Raw genomic sequence first — 17,423 nt, forward strand, 5'->3', positions numbered from 1 at the left:
GAAAAAAATAGTTTATCTTTATCTATCCTGTCTTTTCCTATTAATATCTCGAAGACTATGATCAGATCACCTCTTAACCTTCTAAATTCGAGATAAAACAAGCCTAATTTGTACAATTGTGCCTCATAATTTAATCCCTGAAGCCTAGTCATCATTCTTGTACTCCTCCCAAGGGCAATTTATACTTCCTAAGGTGTGGGGCCCAGGTCTGCTCACAGTACTCTGAGGTCTAACTGGGGTTTTGTATAACTGTAACATATCAATATAAAGATTGATTTTCCCTTTGAATTGGTATTCTTGTGAATTATTCTGATGAACACAAGGTAGAAAACTTTAACAAAAATGTGATATTTTTGCAGCAACACTCAAGTTCTGCACTATTAGATAACTTGGCAGAAAACTTGCGTAAAAGTAGTTGACACAAATATTGCTTTAAAAGTGTTGTTTTATTATACAATGCATCACATCATTGCATTCACTGATTCTTATAACTGAATGAGAAAACATTATTGTTGTAACATTCAAAACTGGCAATAAATAGCAAAATACTGCTTAATCCCATCATAAATTAATAGTCATACACTGTGGCTCTGATACAGGACATCCAAATCATGGTGGTGGCTGACAGCGAGCTGAGAGCTGACGAAAGTTGGCATGTGTCAGTCTGGTTCCTTCATAGCGAGAGACTCGCCGCACCACCAAATAGGCAAAAGAAAAGCAACATTATATTATTTGTCGGCAAAATACATCTGTTTGTGTTTCTATATTTTAATATACATTTATATTCATAATATGATATAAAACATTCCTGCATCTGCAGCCAAGTATAGAAAGAAATGGTACAACTGTTGCTAAGGACACTGCCATGTCACACTGTACAGCAGTAATTAGAAGCTGAGAGCAATGAAAAGCATGCTTCCTGGGCCTCCTGGTCTTGTTTAAATCAGCATGACCTCCTTTGGGTGGAGATAGAGAAACAATGAATTATGTACACACTCTCAGACCCTGAAAACCTTGTTGGCCTACGCGACCAGTCTTGTATAAATTACCGATGCAATGCACTGTCAATTTCTCATGTTGTGCACAATTGTGCTGGCTAAATTGAGATTTACTGTTTCAAACATAAGGACATTTGTTAGCCCTATTGGTCTGCATCATCCGCAGCTACTTCTGGATGTTCACTGATTGATGTACATTCTGGGGTAGTGTGGAGCATTAACACAGAGTCTCACGTAGTCAGAACTCAACATTATTGCAAACCCCAGTGTCAGAATGAGTGAAAATCTGTCCCCCTCCACAAGGACCCTCACTGATGGTCCTCGTTTGGAGGGTAAGTGACTAAAACCCCGAATGATCTTCTTCATTGATTCACCCAAATTAATCCCATCCCTGAGTTACAGATGGATAGGCTTATTGTTGGGATGGAGGGGGAGGGAAAGACGATTTGAAATGGTGAGAGAGTGACACCAAGGACCAGAAGGTCCATCACCATGGTTCAAGTGGACTCAAGGTGATACCCTAACCCTTGCTGATAAGGGGTCCTCCCAATGGCCCCACAAGTTGATAGCTAATCCTATTGTTGTACAATAGTCCAGCCGCTGTGCCAACCTGATAGAGAGAAATTGGGAGCAGAGGCCCTAGCGCAGGGGCACATTTGCAACACTATTACAAGGCCCCAGGTCAAGCAGCGGTTGAACCTGTGACACCTTCGACCTGCACTGTTACTGTACGAGCACCAGCTAGAGAGGACAGTCCAAGTCATTCATTCATCAAGTCCCAGTATGATTTTTGGATGGCCACACACATCTGGTTCCCTATCTGTACTTTGTGGGTCTGTGGAGGAGTTAAATGCTCAGACTAATCCCAAAAAATGTTCCCTTCAAAAGCAAATGCCTGCTTTCAAACATTGACCCCAATGACGGTTGTTGGGAGCACAACAATTTGTAGTCCTTGAAGCAGCAACTAACTGAGATTTGCTGAGATATTTTCACCTTGTATTCACACAGAGGAACTGTAGCTAATGGGTGAGACAGAGGTGACAACAGTACCATTGTCATGATGTTCACCTGATGTGTAAAGCTGGAACTGGCTAGAATCTAGAGGGTTAGTTGGAGATTTAATTGAGGCATTCAAGATTAGAAAAAGTTTTGATAACACTCATAAAAAGTGCCAGGAGGAGTTGATAATATGAGGAGCTAGATTCAAGGTTGAAAGGGCTGAGGGATTGTTGAAAAGTATATCTTTCATACAGCAAGTTATTCTGATGGAAATATAGCCAATAATAACCTTCCAAACTGAGTTGGATAAATGTTTGAAGAATTTTTTAAAATTTATTCGTGAGATGTGGTCCATCACTGGGGAAGCCAGTATTAGTTGCTGTTCCCTATTTGCCTTTATGAAGGGTAAGTTAATGAAAAAGATTAGGAGAGTAGGACTACTTAGCTCCTTGGCAAATCCAGTACATGATGATGGGACAAATAGCCATTCCCTGTACTCAAGGATTCAAAGTGGCAGGGGGTGGGGAGGGGAACACTTTAAAAAACAAAATGAAAACACTGGCCTACAGATGGAAGAGTCATGGATTCACCACACCACAAATTCTGAGCTCTGTAGCCTCAATGTGGAGCCTGAGGCATGGATGGGAAGGTTGATATATCAATGAAAGTGATACACCAGTCACTGTTGTTGATGTTTGTCTCTTGTGGAGGAGGGAAGGTTTGATGAGGGGATAAGGCAGGAACAGGATACTGATTGTGGATGATCAGCCATGATCATAATGATTGGTGGTGCTGGCTCGAAGGGCCGAATGTCCTACTCCAGCACCTATTATCTATTGTCTATTGTCTATTGTCTAAATGGTAGTGAGAAGCCAACGTTATGCCCCTTCAAAGTGAAACTTCTCACTGTATTGTGTAGACTGCCATGTACAATGGAAGGCTGGCCATATCCAACAGAGCAACATTTGGGCTGAACAGCTCACAATGTTAACTCAAACGAGCTTGCCCACCTCTCCTAGTCAAGTAAAAATAGTCTAGAATCAATGGGAGGGATTTGCAAATTAAAGATGCTGTAGAGTTTTGGCTTTCAGTCAGAAATTAGCCTGATGTGAGATGTTGTTTTAATCAATTGCTACTTTAAAGTGTGACAATAGAACTGTCATGGAAGACCCAAAATTTACAGAATGGACAAATACAACTTGGGAAAGATTGATACATGTAGACTGGTAAACATTGATATGCTATCGATACAAAAATACAAACATAGTGACAGAACAATGAATAGATAATACTGACAAAACATTTGCTACTACAGTGTCTACTTCATAATGTCAAGGCATTGCAAAGGACTCTATAGCCATGGGGGTACTATTGAAGAACGGTCAATATTCCAATGCAAAAAGCATCGCAGCCAATTTGTGCTCAGCAGGCTACAAAAATGTGAGAATGACCAGTTATCTGACTGAGTGACAAATATTGGCCAGAATGCTGGGAACAGCTCACTCTTATTGCCTTTGAAATTGTGCTCTGATATCTTTGACATTCAGGGCAGACACAGTTTTTGGTTTCTCTAAAAGAATGTACCTTGGACAGTGCAGCACTCCCTCAGTTCTGCATTGGAGCAGCAGCCCAGGTCTCTGTTAGCAGGTCTCTGGAGCGAGAGCTGGATGGGTTCCACCATCACTTGGTAGACAGTGAGCTGAGCTGATGATAGAGTTAGCACATTTTCAGCACAGAATGCTATCACAAAAGTACAAATCCCACCGGAAGATAAGACCCATCAAACCATTGTTTCCGAGCAGAGTGCAATCATGGGGTATAAATATAGCTGTTTGCCTTTTGTCCCTTTAATTTTTCACTTCTGCCATCAACCACCAGCTGTTACTGAGACTTCAAAGAGAGCACTGCCTGTGTCAGTGACTGACTGACGTGACTACACTCAGTGTACGGTCGGGAATTACCAGCTCCCATTAAACTAACAGCACTGTAAACAATACACAGAGCGCTATAAAACCAAACACAGAACCAGTCTGGAAGACATCAGGAGTCCCAGCAGAACGTAAAGGACCCTCAGCAACATTCAGTGACGCACCTTTATGCCTCTTAATGTAATGTCACATTTATTAACTTCAAAGCCAGTGCTGTGTTTTGATTGCCCATCAATCCATCTTAGAGTGACTCTATAACTGGTCAAATTATTTCTGTAAGCTCTGAAATGTGCAGTGTGCATTTCATATTTGTCTACTGCTCAAGAATGGTCCATTTAGCAGACCTGAACAGCAATTTAATTCGAAGAACTAAAGAATTATCAGACCAGCACCGACTAGAAACCACAAGCCACTGGTCCATAAAAGCCCAGGGTTGAGCAATACAACGGTGAGCTCCTCATATCCTACTTAACAACAACTTGTTTTCATTTAGCATCTTTAACAGAATTAAATGCAATCTCAGGATCAGAAATTAATCAGATTTTGACACCAAGATGTTAGAACGCGGTCAAAAGCTTGTTCAAAGTGAAAGAATTTTTGACGGCGATGGAGGAGAGGTATAGAGCGTTAGGAAGGGAACTGCACAGGTTCGGTGGGTGGAGCAAGGTTGGCAGTGATGAAAGATTAAAATTGGGAATGCATAAGAGGCTGGAATGAGAAGAGCAGAGATCTTGGAGAATTTGGCCATAGGAGCAGTAGGAGGCCATTTGGCTCCTCAAGCCTGCCCCACCATTCAATAGGATGACGGCTGATTGTGGATCTGAAGGAGGTTGCAGATGGAGGGATGGCCTTTACTGCATGTGTCACTGTTTCCATGGGCCCAATGAGGTCCAGCTGAAAGCCCAGTAAGAACTTTTATCACTCTGGAAATAGATTGTTCAAATGTTCAACCTGCATCAATGTGTGTTCTCTACTTGAGGTTCCCTGGCTTTCAGTAATCTTTCCATATCTCTCAAACTCTGACATCCTTTTTATTTCCTTCAATTCTCAGGTCATTAAACGCTGATACACTCCTTCTTCCTATTTGTCCTTGAGACATATGTCTCATCAATTATGTCTCATCCCAAGTCTGTTTCCTCTTTAGATGGCGGTAGGACATTCAGGACTAAGATGAGGAAGAATTTCCTCACTCAGTGAGTTGTGACCCTGTGGAATTCTCTCCCACAGGAAGCTGTTGGGGGCCAGTTCATTAGATATGTCCAGGAGAGAACTGGACGTGGCCCTTGCAGTTAAAGACCTCAAGGTTTTCGAAGAGAAAGCGGGAATGGGATACCGAGATTGTGTGATCAGCCACGATCATACTGAATGATGGTACAGGCTCAAAGGGCCGAATGGCCTACTCCTGCACCTATTTTCTATGTTCTTATGTGTACGTAAACACTCTTGTCCATCCTAATTGCATTCAGTAAATTTCTTTGTTGATTCATTCCCCTCAGCTATCCTTTCTGATCCCCTCCAAACACACACTTCAAAGACAAGCTGCGTGCCCTTTCCACCAGCTCAACACCTTGCACCCAAACAACACAATGCTCCAAGTCACAATGCTCCAAAGCACATTTTGAGTTTTTTGATCAGCTTCCTGATTGGCAGCCACATTTTCTTGCCAAATACAGCCTTTCCTATTGCTATGTTTGTTCATATTAAGGGTGCACAAGAATATTAACCCTCCCCCCATCGTCATAATGCGTGCCACCAAAGGATGCATCAGCAAAAATATATCCTCTTTCCATTTCAATATTTGATTTTTATTCATTCCTGTGCTAGAGAAACAAATAGAGAGTTAGTTAGTAGTAGATGTATGGCCCTTAGGTATTGTCAAGAAAGGCCATTTTTGACAAAGCTTTTCATCATGTGGTCATCAGGATAATTTGTGAGAAATACCAATACAAAGGGAAAACAGTATTCATACTGTATGAGAAGAGAGTGTTGATTACTCAGAGCCGGCTTTCCAACCAACCAGTACTCTCCCCTCACACAGTACGAATGTGGAGGTGCTGGTGTTGAGCTGGGGTGGACAAGGTCAGGAATCACACGACACCAGGTTATAGTCCAACTGGTTTATTTGAAAACACAAGCTTTCAGAGTGCAGCCCCTTCACCAGGTGAAGTGAGAGAGGAGCACACAGACATAGAATTTATAGGCAGAGAGATCATTTGGCAGAGAGATCATACAGCTGGTGTGAGTGGAGTGTCGACAATCTGAATAATAAGTCTCTGCAGGTGATCAAGAGATTCAGAATGTGTGAGTAAAATGTCAACAGATGAATAGTAAGTGAAGCGGATGAACTATAATCCAATTAAATGAGGCAGAGAGACAATTACAAAAGAATTAAAAATAAGGTGGTGCTGGAGACAAACCAAATGGCTGGAATAACATGATTGATATGAGCCACATTCCAAAGTAACAAGTAATCCAAAACTGTGCAAACTAACTAAGGTAGAGAGATCATGACGAGTAGCCAAGGTGACGATGTTGAAACAGAACAGTAAGCAAGATTTTACAATTATAGAACAGTATGCTGAGGGTCACAGGTAGCATGCACACGTAGACAGCATTGGTGTTGGCTTCCCCATACAGTGGTATTTCTTACAATTGCAATCAGGATGTAAGATTTGACAAAAAGTGTCTTTTTTCACCAGTATTCTAGACATTGAGGAAAAAGACAAACTAAGGTATAATTTTCCTGAAGAAGGGCTCTGACCCGAAACGTCAGCCTTCCTGCTCCTCTGATGCCGCCTGGCCTGCTGTGTTCATCCAGCTCCACACCTTGTCATCTCAGTCTCCAGCATCTGCAGTTCCTACTATCTCTTAAGATATAATTAATGTCTAACTAATGGCGGGGGAAAGAGACAAAGTCTTCGGCAGCATAACCGCCTAATAGTTGCAGAAATGATGCAAGTGACTGGAGTTATAATACAGATCAACTGTAGTATAAGTGAACAACATAATAGGTTAGAGGGGCTGAATGGCCACCCCACAATTCTACGTTCTCCCTGGGTGCTGCTCCTACAATACGTGAGGAAAACTGGTGGTTTGCATTACGGCACTGTTTCTGCCTCTTGGCTATCTACTTCAGAATCCTTTGTTCTGGTCACAGTGAGGTTTGTACATTGTGCCAAACAGGATATCAACACATTTTTCTTTCTGAAAGCTGACTTGACAGCTTTCATCACATCAGGCAGGTTGCTGCTAAACTAAAGCCATGTGCTGCGCTCTAGAAAGAGTTGACACTGCTTCACCCTACAGCGTTCAGACCTAACAGAACTGCAGACCCCGCCGCACCACTGCCCCCCCCCCCCCAACCCCTCCAAGGCACTTTCATGGTCTAAATACTTTTTAACCTGTAAAGCAGTGGCTTACTGTTTTCACAGCTTTAATAGTTTCCTGTCCAGTCCGAGTCTCAAGGGACATGTAAAGAGGGTTTACAATCTACATATTTATCCCCCTTCTCAACGTATATAATCACAGAAAAAGTCCAAGGCCCCTAATGTCAAATCAGGTTAAAGTGGGACTGCAGAACAAATGGACTTGAAGTCAGAGGTCACTAGCTACAGGGAGCCAACTATTAATTGTGTTGCTGGTACTTTTCACAAAACAGAGTATAATTCGTGTCTTCAGAGTTTACAGAACCACAATTAAAATCAAAATGTTGTCAGATTACACCACAAATTAAAGGCATATCAGATTACGTCACCGGCACTACGCAGAGATTAAACCTGATGGTCAACCTAAAGTACAGCTTTGATTGCTGAGAGATGTTTGTGTTCATTTGCTTTCAGTTATAGGAGGAATGCAAGGTTTTTCTTGTTGTTTCAAAAGAGACTGAAGCACTTCAGAGGGGAATTTGAAGGCAGCGTTTGTAGCCTGGGCACCAGTTCATATCTACCCGCTCCACCAATCCTCCCACAACTTACCCTATCACATCCCCTAAGAAAACCCAGGTAGTTTGAGAGGTATAATCTTGCACAGGTCTCGTCCAACATTATCCCCCAAAACAGCAAAGACTGAGTCCTAATAATCTGCTCAGTCAGTACAAGGCAGAGGGGCTGGAATCCGTATGCAACCAGTTGATCTGCAGGCAAAATGCGACACCTGCTGGCAAAGAAAGGTATGCGCCGTGCTAACTCAGGGTCAAGAAAAATGGCACATCCTTGGATCTGCCATCTCCAAGCAGATGTAATCCTGGGCACTTAATCAGATAAACATAGAAGATAAGAGTAGGCCGTTCAGCCCTTCGAGTCTGGTCCAGCATTCAGTACGATCATCCTACTCAGTCCCATGCTCCCACTTCCTCCCCATACCCTTCGATCCCGTTAGCCCCAAAAACTCATCACTCCTTCCTGAAAACATTCAATGTTTTGGCCTCAACTGCTTTCTGTGGCAGAGAACCTCTGCCTGGCCCAATGCTCTACACACAACAGTGAGGTCCGCCTACTTGGTGAAATGCTTCCTCACACAAGCCGCAGGATCCCTTTCACCCATACACTCATCCACTCAAACAGTCATACACTCATACAGTCATCCACTCATACCATCACCAACTCATAGAATCATCACTCATACAGTCATCCACTCATCCAGTCATCACTCATACAGTCATACACTCACACTTCCATCATTCATACAGTCATCAATTCATACAGTCATACACTCACACTGTCATCACTCATACAGTCATCCACTCATCCAGTCATCACTCATACAGTCATCCACTCATCCAGTCATCACTCATACAGTCATACACTCACACTTCCATCATTCATACAGTCATACACTCACACTTCCATCATTCATACAGTCATCACTCATACAGTCATACACTCACACTGTCATCACTCATACAGTCATCCACTCATACAGTCATCACTCATACAGTCATACACTCACACTGTCATCACTCATACCATCATCAACTCATACAGTCATACACTCACACTTCCATCATTCATACAGTCATCAATTCATACAGTCATCCACTCATACAGTCATCACTCATACAGTCATACACTCACACTGTCATCACTCATACAGTCATACACTCATATCGTATACACTCATACAGTCATCCACTCATACAGTCATCCACTCATATCGTATACACTCATACAGTCATAGAGATGTACAGGACCGAAACATAACCTTCGATCCAAATCGTCCATGCTAACCAGATATCCCAAATTAATCTAGTGCCATTTACCAGCATTTGGCCCATATCCCTCTAAACCCTTCCTTTTCATGTACTCATCCAGATGCGTTTTAAATGCTGTAACTGTACCAGCCTCCACCACTTCCTCTGACAGCTCATTCCATACATGCACCACCCTGTGTGTGAAATAATTGCCCCTTAAGGCCCTTTTAAATCTTTCTCCTCTCACCTTAAATCTATGCCCTGTAGTTTGGGACTCCCTTACCCTGGGAAAAGACCTTGGCTATTCACCCTATCCATGATCCTCATGATTTTCTAAACCTCTATAAGGTCACCCCTCAGCCTCCGATGTTCCAGGGAAAATAGCCCCAGCCTATTCAGCCTCTCCTTATAATTAAAACCCTTTAACCTGAGCAACATCCTGTAAATCTTTTCTGCACCTTTTGAAATTTAACATCATCTTTCCTATAAGAGGGAGTCCAGAATTGCACACAGTATTCCAATAGTGGCCCTAACCAATGTCCTATATAGCTGCAACACGACCTCCCAACCCCGATACTCACTGCACTGACCAATAAAGGCAAGCATACCAAACACCTTCTTCACTATCCTGCAATGTGTGACTCCACTGTCAAGGAACTACAAGCCTGTACCCTGAGGTTTCCGACTTTGGCAACACTCTGCAGGACCCTACAATTATTTGTATAAGTTCTGCCATGATTAGCCTTACCAAAATTGCACTTTTATCTACATTAAACTCCATCTGCAACTCCTTCCAATGACAACAGTTACAGTTTTCCTTACAAATACATTGAGAAAAGCTTATCTGCCCTTGCTCTGATTTTTTCTCCCTTGTTTGTTCTGCATGTGTCCCTCTAAATGAATTTTCAATATCTCCAGTCAGTCATAGAGGGATCACCAGCCTTTGTATGTGGGACCAACCATGCAGATTTTACTTGGTTTGCAGTGATGGCCTGGAGAGACAGAGCGTAAACTCCCTGTCAGCTCTCTGAATAGTGAACTCGTCTCACAGGGAATCCAGGCTCGAGATAAGATGCCACCAATGTCTTTCTGATTTCCAGCTCTTACTCCCAGCTGAGGGAGAACTAGTCACCACATTACAGGAAGGACGCAACTGCTTCAGAGAGAGGGCCGAGAAGGCTCACTGGAATGTGGCCAGGGATGAAGAACAGTTGCTACGAGGAGAAATCGGAGAGGTTGGAATTGAGGCCAAGGTGAGATCAGCCATGATCATATTAAATGAAGGAGCGGGCTCAAGGGGCTGAATGGCCTGCTCCTGCTCCTAGCTATCATGTTCTTTTTCACAAATCCCAATTCAGAAAGCTATGGATTTTACGTTATTTTTTAAAAGAGGTGACAAGTATATTTGTCAGAGAAAATAAACAGACCGTGCAGAGTATCATCTTCGACATGACACGGCAACGCTGCAGTGACCATACACACAGTGGGATTCATCTAGTCCACTCAGAGAGAATACTGTGCACGTTCACACTGTGAAGATAACACAAGGGCCCTTCATGAGAAATCAGATCAGACACTGTCTTTCAGATGAGCCCTTAACTTCTGCAAGAGAAAAACAATCATAAGTAGTGACAGTCTGTCAGTTGTTACAGCTGTAAAATGCAAGGATGACTAACCTTGGAACCACAAATATCTGGTTCATTTATTGTGGAATAGGCCAGCCTGCTTCAGTCACCTTCACTTTGTCTTTCAATGTCTATTACAGTGACACAGGGGTAGCCCTTTTTACACGACACCAGCGAGAATGTTTTATTTATTCAGTCACGAGATGTGCAAATTACTCTACAATCAACAAATAATCAAGACTGACTCTGCAGTGTCATACTGAGAGGCTGCTGCTGGGAATTACAGAGATTGGTTCAGTTGGAACAATATTCACGGGAGTTTAAAAGATTGAGAGTGTATGTCACAGCACTGTATAAAATTCTAACAGGGCTGGACAGGGTAAACACACGAAGGATGTTACCAATGACCACAGACTCCAGAACCAGGGGTCATGGTCTAAGGATACAGGAAAGGTCAATTGAGATGAGGAGAATTTTTTGCACCCAGAGAGTGGGGAGCCTGTGGAATTCTCTACCACAGGAAGTGGTTGTGGCCAAAACATTGAGTGTTTTCAAGAAGGAGACAGCTATAGTTGTTAGGGCTAAAGGGATCAAAGGGTATGGGGAGAACGTGGGAACCGGAGACTGGGTTGGACAATCAGCCATGGCTACATTGAATGTCGGAGCAGGGCTTAAAGGGCTGAATGGCCTACTCTTGCTTCTTTTCTTTTATGCATTGGCAGGATCAGGGCATCTCCGGCTGGAGCAGCATTTATTGCCCATCGCTAATTGCCCAGAGGACAGTTAAGAGTTAACCACATTGCTGTGGGTCTGGAGTCACATATAGGCCAGACCTGGTAAGGATTGCAGCTTCCTTCCCTAAAAGCCATGAGTGAACCAGATGGGTTTGTGGAGGCTAGTACAATTACAACATTTAAAAGCCACCTGGATGGGTACCTGAATAGGAAGGGTTTACATGGGTATGGGCTAATTGCTGGCAAATGGGACTAATTTAAATTAGGACATCTGGTTATCATGGGCAAGATGGACCAAAGGATCTGTTTCCAAGTAGCACATCTCTATCACTCTATGACAACAGTCCAGAAACGCCGGTGCTCATTATTACTGAGACTAGCTTTATCATTTCACATTTATTTAGTAAACTGATTTTGAATTCCCCTGATCAAAATACTGGGATTTGAACCTGTGTTTCTGGAATCTTAGGGCAGGCCTCTGGATTAAATCTCCAATGTTGCAACCACTGTGCTCGGAACCTATAGTCACCAAAACTCTAAAAACAACAATTTCTGAAAACAGCTTGATTTTATGACTTCATCCATTTTCCTGGACTATGGGAAAGGAGCAGCGGGAGCGGGATTAAACTAATAACTTTAGTAAACGAAGGGGGGGACGGAATGGCCCCCTCCTGTACCACATCTCTGTGATAATTGGGGCAATGATTAGAACAGCGATTGGGCAGTTTTGACAATTTAGGCTGAAGGGCCTGTTTCCAAGCTGTAGACCTCTATGATGCCACCTGTGTGGTGAAATAATTCTGGACTGCTAACTTGAGACAAATGCTGCTAGATCTGATGAGTTTCTTCAGCACCTTCTGCTTTTATCTCAGATTTCCAGCCTCCATAGTATCTTGTTTTTTGCATTTTTGTGACACTACACCATCAGACTTGAGAGAGACATGAGTGTGACTGGCTGGGTCAGCATTTATTGTCCATCCCTAGATGCTCCTTGCGAAGGTGGGGGTGGGCTGCCTTCTTGAACTGCTGCAGCCCATGTGCTGTGGGTAGACCCACAGTACCATTCTTTGTGGGGAGAACATTTTAACGAGCCAACTGATAACCTTGACAATTCTATCCCTCTACGGGAAGAAGATTGGTCGTTGCCCAGACAACTTGCTGGAACAGACCAGCTGAGGGTCACACTAGAGAGAAAGCACAATCCTAGAACCGCTCCATCACCCAGTCCCCACCATCATGAGTCAGTGCCTCATGCCAGAATGAGGAATATAGAAAGGAGATTACTGCAGAAATACACAACAATTTCATTCAGGCCTCCAGATTATAAGCATAGCAACATCATCACTTTGGTCCCATATAGTCACTTACATCTGTCCTGTGAGAACTAGTGGAGCGGTGTTAACACTGTGTGGAGCTGGAGGAACACAGCAGGCCAGGCAGCATCATCTTCTGAAGGGTCCCGACCCGAAACATTGGCTTTCCTGCTCTTCTAATGCTGCCTGGCCTGCTGTGTTCATCCAGCTCGACACCGTGTTATCTCTGACTCCAGCATCGGCAGTTCTTACTATCTCTGACTGGCGTAGTGTTTCTGTCACAAGATTAGCAATTCAGAGTCGCAGGTTCATGCTCTGGGGACAAGGGTTTGAGTTCATTTACAAATCTGGAACTGAAAGATAATCTCAGTAAAGGTGACTGTGACAACTATTATCAGCTGGTGCACAAACTCATCTGGTTTACCAATGTCCCTGTGGAAAGGAAACCTGTTATCCTTCCCCAGGTCTGATCCATATGCAACTCATAAGTGCCCTCTGAAATAGCCTAGCAAGCTATCCAAGCTCAATAAACTTGTTCACCCCCCTGTATCCCAGACAATAAACCCTGGCAGGTCAGCACCCCATCCTGGGGGATAAATACTTTTCTTCTTTAAAAATCCTAGAGATGGCAAGGGTCCTTTTTTAAAATTTTGGTACCCTGATTTTTACACCTGGCTATGTTTATTATAGACCAGTGAGCCTTACCTCAGTTGTTGGTAAAGTGTTGGAAAAGGTTATAAGGGATAGGATTTATAATCATCTAGAAACGAATAAATTGATTAGGGATAGTCAGCACGATTTTGTGAAGGGAAGGTTGTGCCTCACAAACCTTATTGAGTTCTTTGAGAAGGTGACCAAACAGGTAGATGAGAGTAAACCGGTTGATGTGGTGTATATGGATTTCAGCAAGGCGTTCGATAAGGTTCCCCACGATAGGCTATTGTACAAAATGCGGAGGAATGGGATTGTGGGAGATATAGCAGTTTGGATTGGAAATTGACTTGCTGAAAGAAGACAGAGGGTGGTAGTTGATGGGAAATGTTCATCCTGGAGACCAGTTACTAGTGGTGTACCGCAAGGGTCGGTGTTGGGTCCACTGCTGTTTGTCATTTTTATAAATGACCTGGATGAGGGTGTAGAAGGATGGGTTAGTAAATTTGCAGATGACACGAAGGTCGGTGGAGTTGTGGATAGTGACGAAGGATGCTGTAGGTTGCAGAGAGACACAGATAAGCTGCAGAGCTGGGCTGAGAGGTGGCAAATAGAGTTTAATGCAGACAAGTGTGAGGTGATGCACTTTGGTAGGACTAACCGGAAGGCAAAGTACAGGGCTAATGGTAAGATTCTTAGTAGTGTAGATGAGCAGAGAGATCTCGGTGTCCATGTACACAGATCCTTGAAAGTTGCCACCCAGGTTGACAGGGCTGTTAAGAAGGCATACAGTGTTTTAGCTTTTATTAATAGAGGGATCGAGTTCCGGAACCAAGAGGTTATGGTGCAGCTGTACAAAACTCTGGTGCGGCCGCACTTGGAGTATTGCGTACAGTTCTAGTCACTGCATTATAAGAAGGATGTGGAAGCTTTGGAAAGGGTGCAGAGGAGATTTACTAGGATGTTGTCTGGTATCGAGGGAAAGTCTTACAAGGAAAGGCTGAGGGACTTGAGGCTGTTTTGAGAGAGAAGAAGGTTAAGAGGTGACTTAATTGAAACATACAAAATAATCAGAGGGTTAGATAGGTTGGATAGGGAGAGCCTTTTGCCTAGGATGGTGACGGCGAGCACGAGGGGGCATAGCTTTAAACTGAGGGGTGAAAGATATAGGACAGATGTCAGAGGTGGTTTCTTTACTCACAGAGTAGTAAGGGAATGGAACGCTTTGCCTGCAACAGTAGCAGATTCGCCAACTTTAGGTACATTTAAGTCGTCATCGGATAAGCATATGGACGTACATGGAATAGTGAAGGTTAGATGGGCTTCAGATCAGTATGACAGGTCGGCACAACATCGAGGGCCGAAGGGCCTGTACTGTGCTGTAATGTTCTATGTTCTATGTTCTATGTTTGTGAAAGAGCGGAGAATGGTTGAGTACTAGAGAAGTCACTGACTGTATTATCAACGAGCTCAAACCACAACAACTAGATCGAATAATAGCAAAATACCACTGGGCGTCTGAAACCTAGACAGAGAATGCTGGAGTAACTCAGCAGGTCTGGCAGTGTCGGTGAAGAGGGAAGCAGAGTTAACATTTTGGGTGCAAGAACCAATGGGTCTGAAGAAGAGTCAAACTGGTCTCAGATTATTAACTCTGTTTCTCTCTCCACAGTTGCTGTTAGATCTGCCGAGTTTCTCTGTGTTTGTTTCACAGCAAAATCCTGACAACCAGTTCTTGTACATGCAGAAATCCAATCTCTTGTCTGCAGAACTGAGCACCAGAAAAATAAGTTAAGCAAATCCAATACTTAGCAGCACAAATTTAAAAAACAATGACCTGTCTCCAGTTCTGGTTATATTCTTTTGAAGCTGACACATTAAACACACCTTCAGTATCTCTATACACTTGCCGACCTCACTGGCCATTTCGTCCTGTAAACACTTGGGGTTGGAGATTGGTGTGTTAAAGTTGGCTTCTTCTGTTGTCTCTTCAAGAGAATGGGCTGGATTTTAGAGCTGTAAATCAGGTGAGCAGGCCATCCCCACCCTTCTCACCTCTCCTCTGAGTGTAAAATACCATAAGGTGGCATTGGTTAACCAAGGCAACATGACAACGCCCATCTCGGGTATTACAGAAGGCAAGGTGATACCAAAATCAGAAACCCTCCTGTCGATTTGAAACACACTAATTGACAAGATACCAGGCTTGTTAAGGGGCCAAGTGTTTCATTTTTGTTAATGGTTCGAGTCCAGCACCCTTCTTCAGCAGGGTCTGAGGTTCTGAAAAAGATTCATACTCAGAACATTAACTCTGCTTTCCCACAGATGCTGCCAGACCTGCTAAGAGTTTCTGACTTTGTTTCAGATTTCAAGCATCTGCAGTTCATTGTTTTTTTTTGTGGCAATGTCTTTGACTTTATCTTTTGAGGCTACAGTCAGGAATCAGGAGCTGCCACCCCTATAACTGGCAGCTACCACTGACATTATAGCTGTGGTGCAGAGCCCATCCTTGCCTAATGATTGATCTTCCTTCCTTATCAGTCCTCGAGTGCTAGGATTGCCTCAAACCACTGCCCTGAGCCCCATCACTCCCTTTCATGCATTCACATGATGAGGACATCACCAAATGACATTTGTGAACCAGATGGGTTTTTCCTGGCAATCGATTTATGGTCATTATCACCAGACTTTTATTGAATTCAAATACCGCCATCTGCTGTGGCAGGATTTGATCCCAGGTCCCCAGAGAAATGCCTGGGTCTGTGTATTAATAGCCCAGTGATAACATCACTAGGCCATTACCACTCCCTATGTGCCTACCTTATCAGTCCCTTAGTATTGGGACTGTCTGACACTCGACTCATGTGGCCTGGCTGGGTTTGTGGGATGACTGAGCAGACACCAAAGAATCATACTGGGTTCAAAACGTTAATTCTGTTTCTCCTCCTCTCCACAGATGCTGCCAGACCTCCAGCAGTTCATGTTTTTATCTCTGCATCTCCATTCTTCCTCCCTCTTGTTACCCCCACCCTCTCCCACACCGAGGACCATACGTGCCAGCCCAGTGTCACTGGATGTGGATCTGAGGCCGGGTTCCTGTTCCCACTTAGAGGAGGGCAGAGACGCTCGCTTGTTGGCATGGCTCTGACGATGTCTCCGTGGGGGGGCAGCGTTCAGTACTGCTTGAACCTGCTCGTACACAGGCTCCGTGAGCGGGGCATTGCGGCCGGAATTGCGGCTGAAACCAGCCGGGAGAGTTTTCATGTTCAGCCGGTATCCTGGGGGAGGGAGGTACCTGGGAACAGACAGAGGAGACAGTCAGTTCACTGGGGATAATATTGCAAGTCCTATTTCCCCTCACACCATCCACCAATTCTCTGGATTTAGCTCTTTCCCATCTGTGTGGAATTTGAAATGAGTCCACCCGGGAGGGGGTGGGGGTACTACATTGGCTCAGTGGCTAGCACTGCAGCCTCACAGCCCCAGGGACCCGGGTTCAATTCCAGCCTCAGGGCGACTGTCTGTGTGGAGTTTGCACATTCTCCCCGTGTCTGCGTGGGTTTCCTCCCACAGTCCAAAGATGTGCAGGCTAGGCGGACTGGCCATGCTAAATTGCCTGTAGTGTTCAGGGCTGTGTGGGTTATAGGGGGATGGGTCTGGGTGGGATGCTTCAAGGGGCAGTGTGGACTTGTTGGGCTATAGGGCCTGTTTCCACACTGTAGGGAATCTAAAAGAACTCATTCATATCTCCTCAAACTTTCATTGAAATCATGGCTGATCTGTATCCAAATGAATCTGTTTAACGTGGCTCCAAATCTCAGAACATCACAAAGATCATTCACCCTCAAGTGTGGCAATGATCAATGATGAATGTTGTGTATCATACTGTCGAAGGTTACACGAGACCAGGTTATAGTCTGGCAGGTTTATTTCAAACCACAAGCTTTCAGAGAGCTCCTAAAGTCTGCGTTTTAAAATAACACTGTC

At 43.9% G+C, this 17,423-nt stretch overlaps 1 protein-coding gene across 3 annotated transcripts in view; it reads right to left on the minus strand.

Moving 5' to 3' along the window:
• Nucleotides 1-427: 427 nt before the first annotated feature.
• ttll7 (tubulin tyrosine ligase-like family, member 7) overlaps nucleotides 428-17,423 on the minus strand; it is a 283,625-nt gene continuing 266,629 nt past the window's right edge. For 2 of the 3 annotated variants that reach the window (XM_059648158.1, XM_059648157.1), the window contains one exon: nucleotides 14,259-16,731. In XM_059648158.1, coding sequence (XP_059504141.1) covers nucleotides 16,365-16,731 — 367 coding nt within the window. In that variant the 3' untranslated portion in view covers nucleotides 14,259-16,364. Of the gene's footprint in view, nucleotides 3,702-14,258; nucleotides 16,732-17,423 lie in introns of those variants that run through there. The other variant, XM_059648159.1, reaches the window with a different exon arrangement.

Source organism: Stegostoma tigrinum, chromosome 8 (genome assembly GCF_030684315.1).
Source record: "Stegostoma tigrinum isolate sSteTig4 chromosome 8, sSteTig4.hap1, whole genome shotgun sequence".
Classification (NCBI taxonomy): domain Eukaryota; kingdom Metazoa; phylum Chordata; class Chondrichthyes; order Orectolobiformes; family Stegostomatidae; genus Stegostoma; species Stegostoma tigrinum.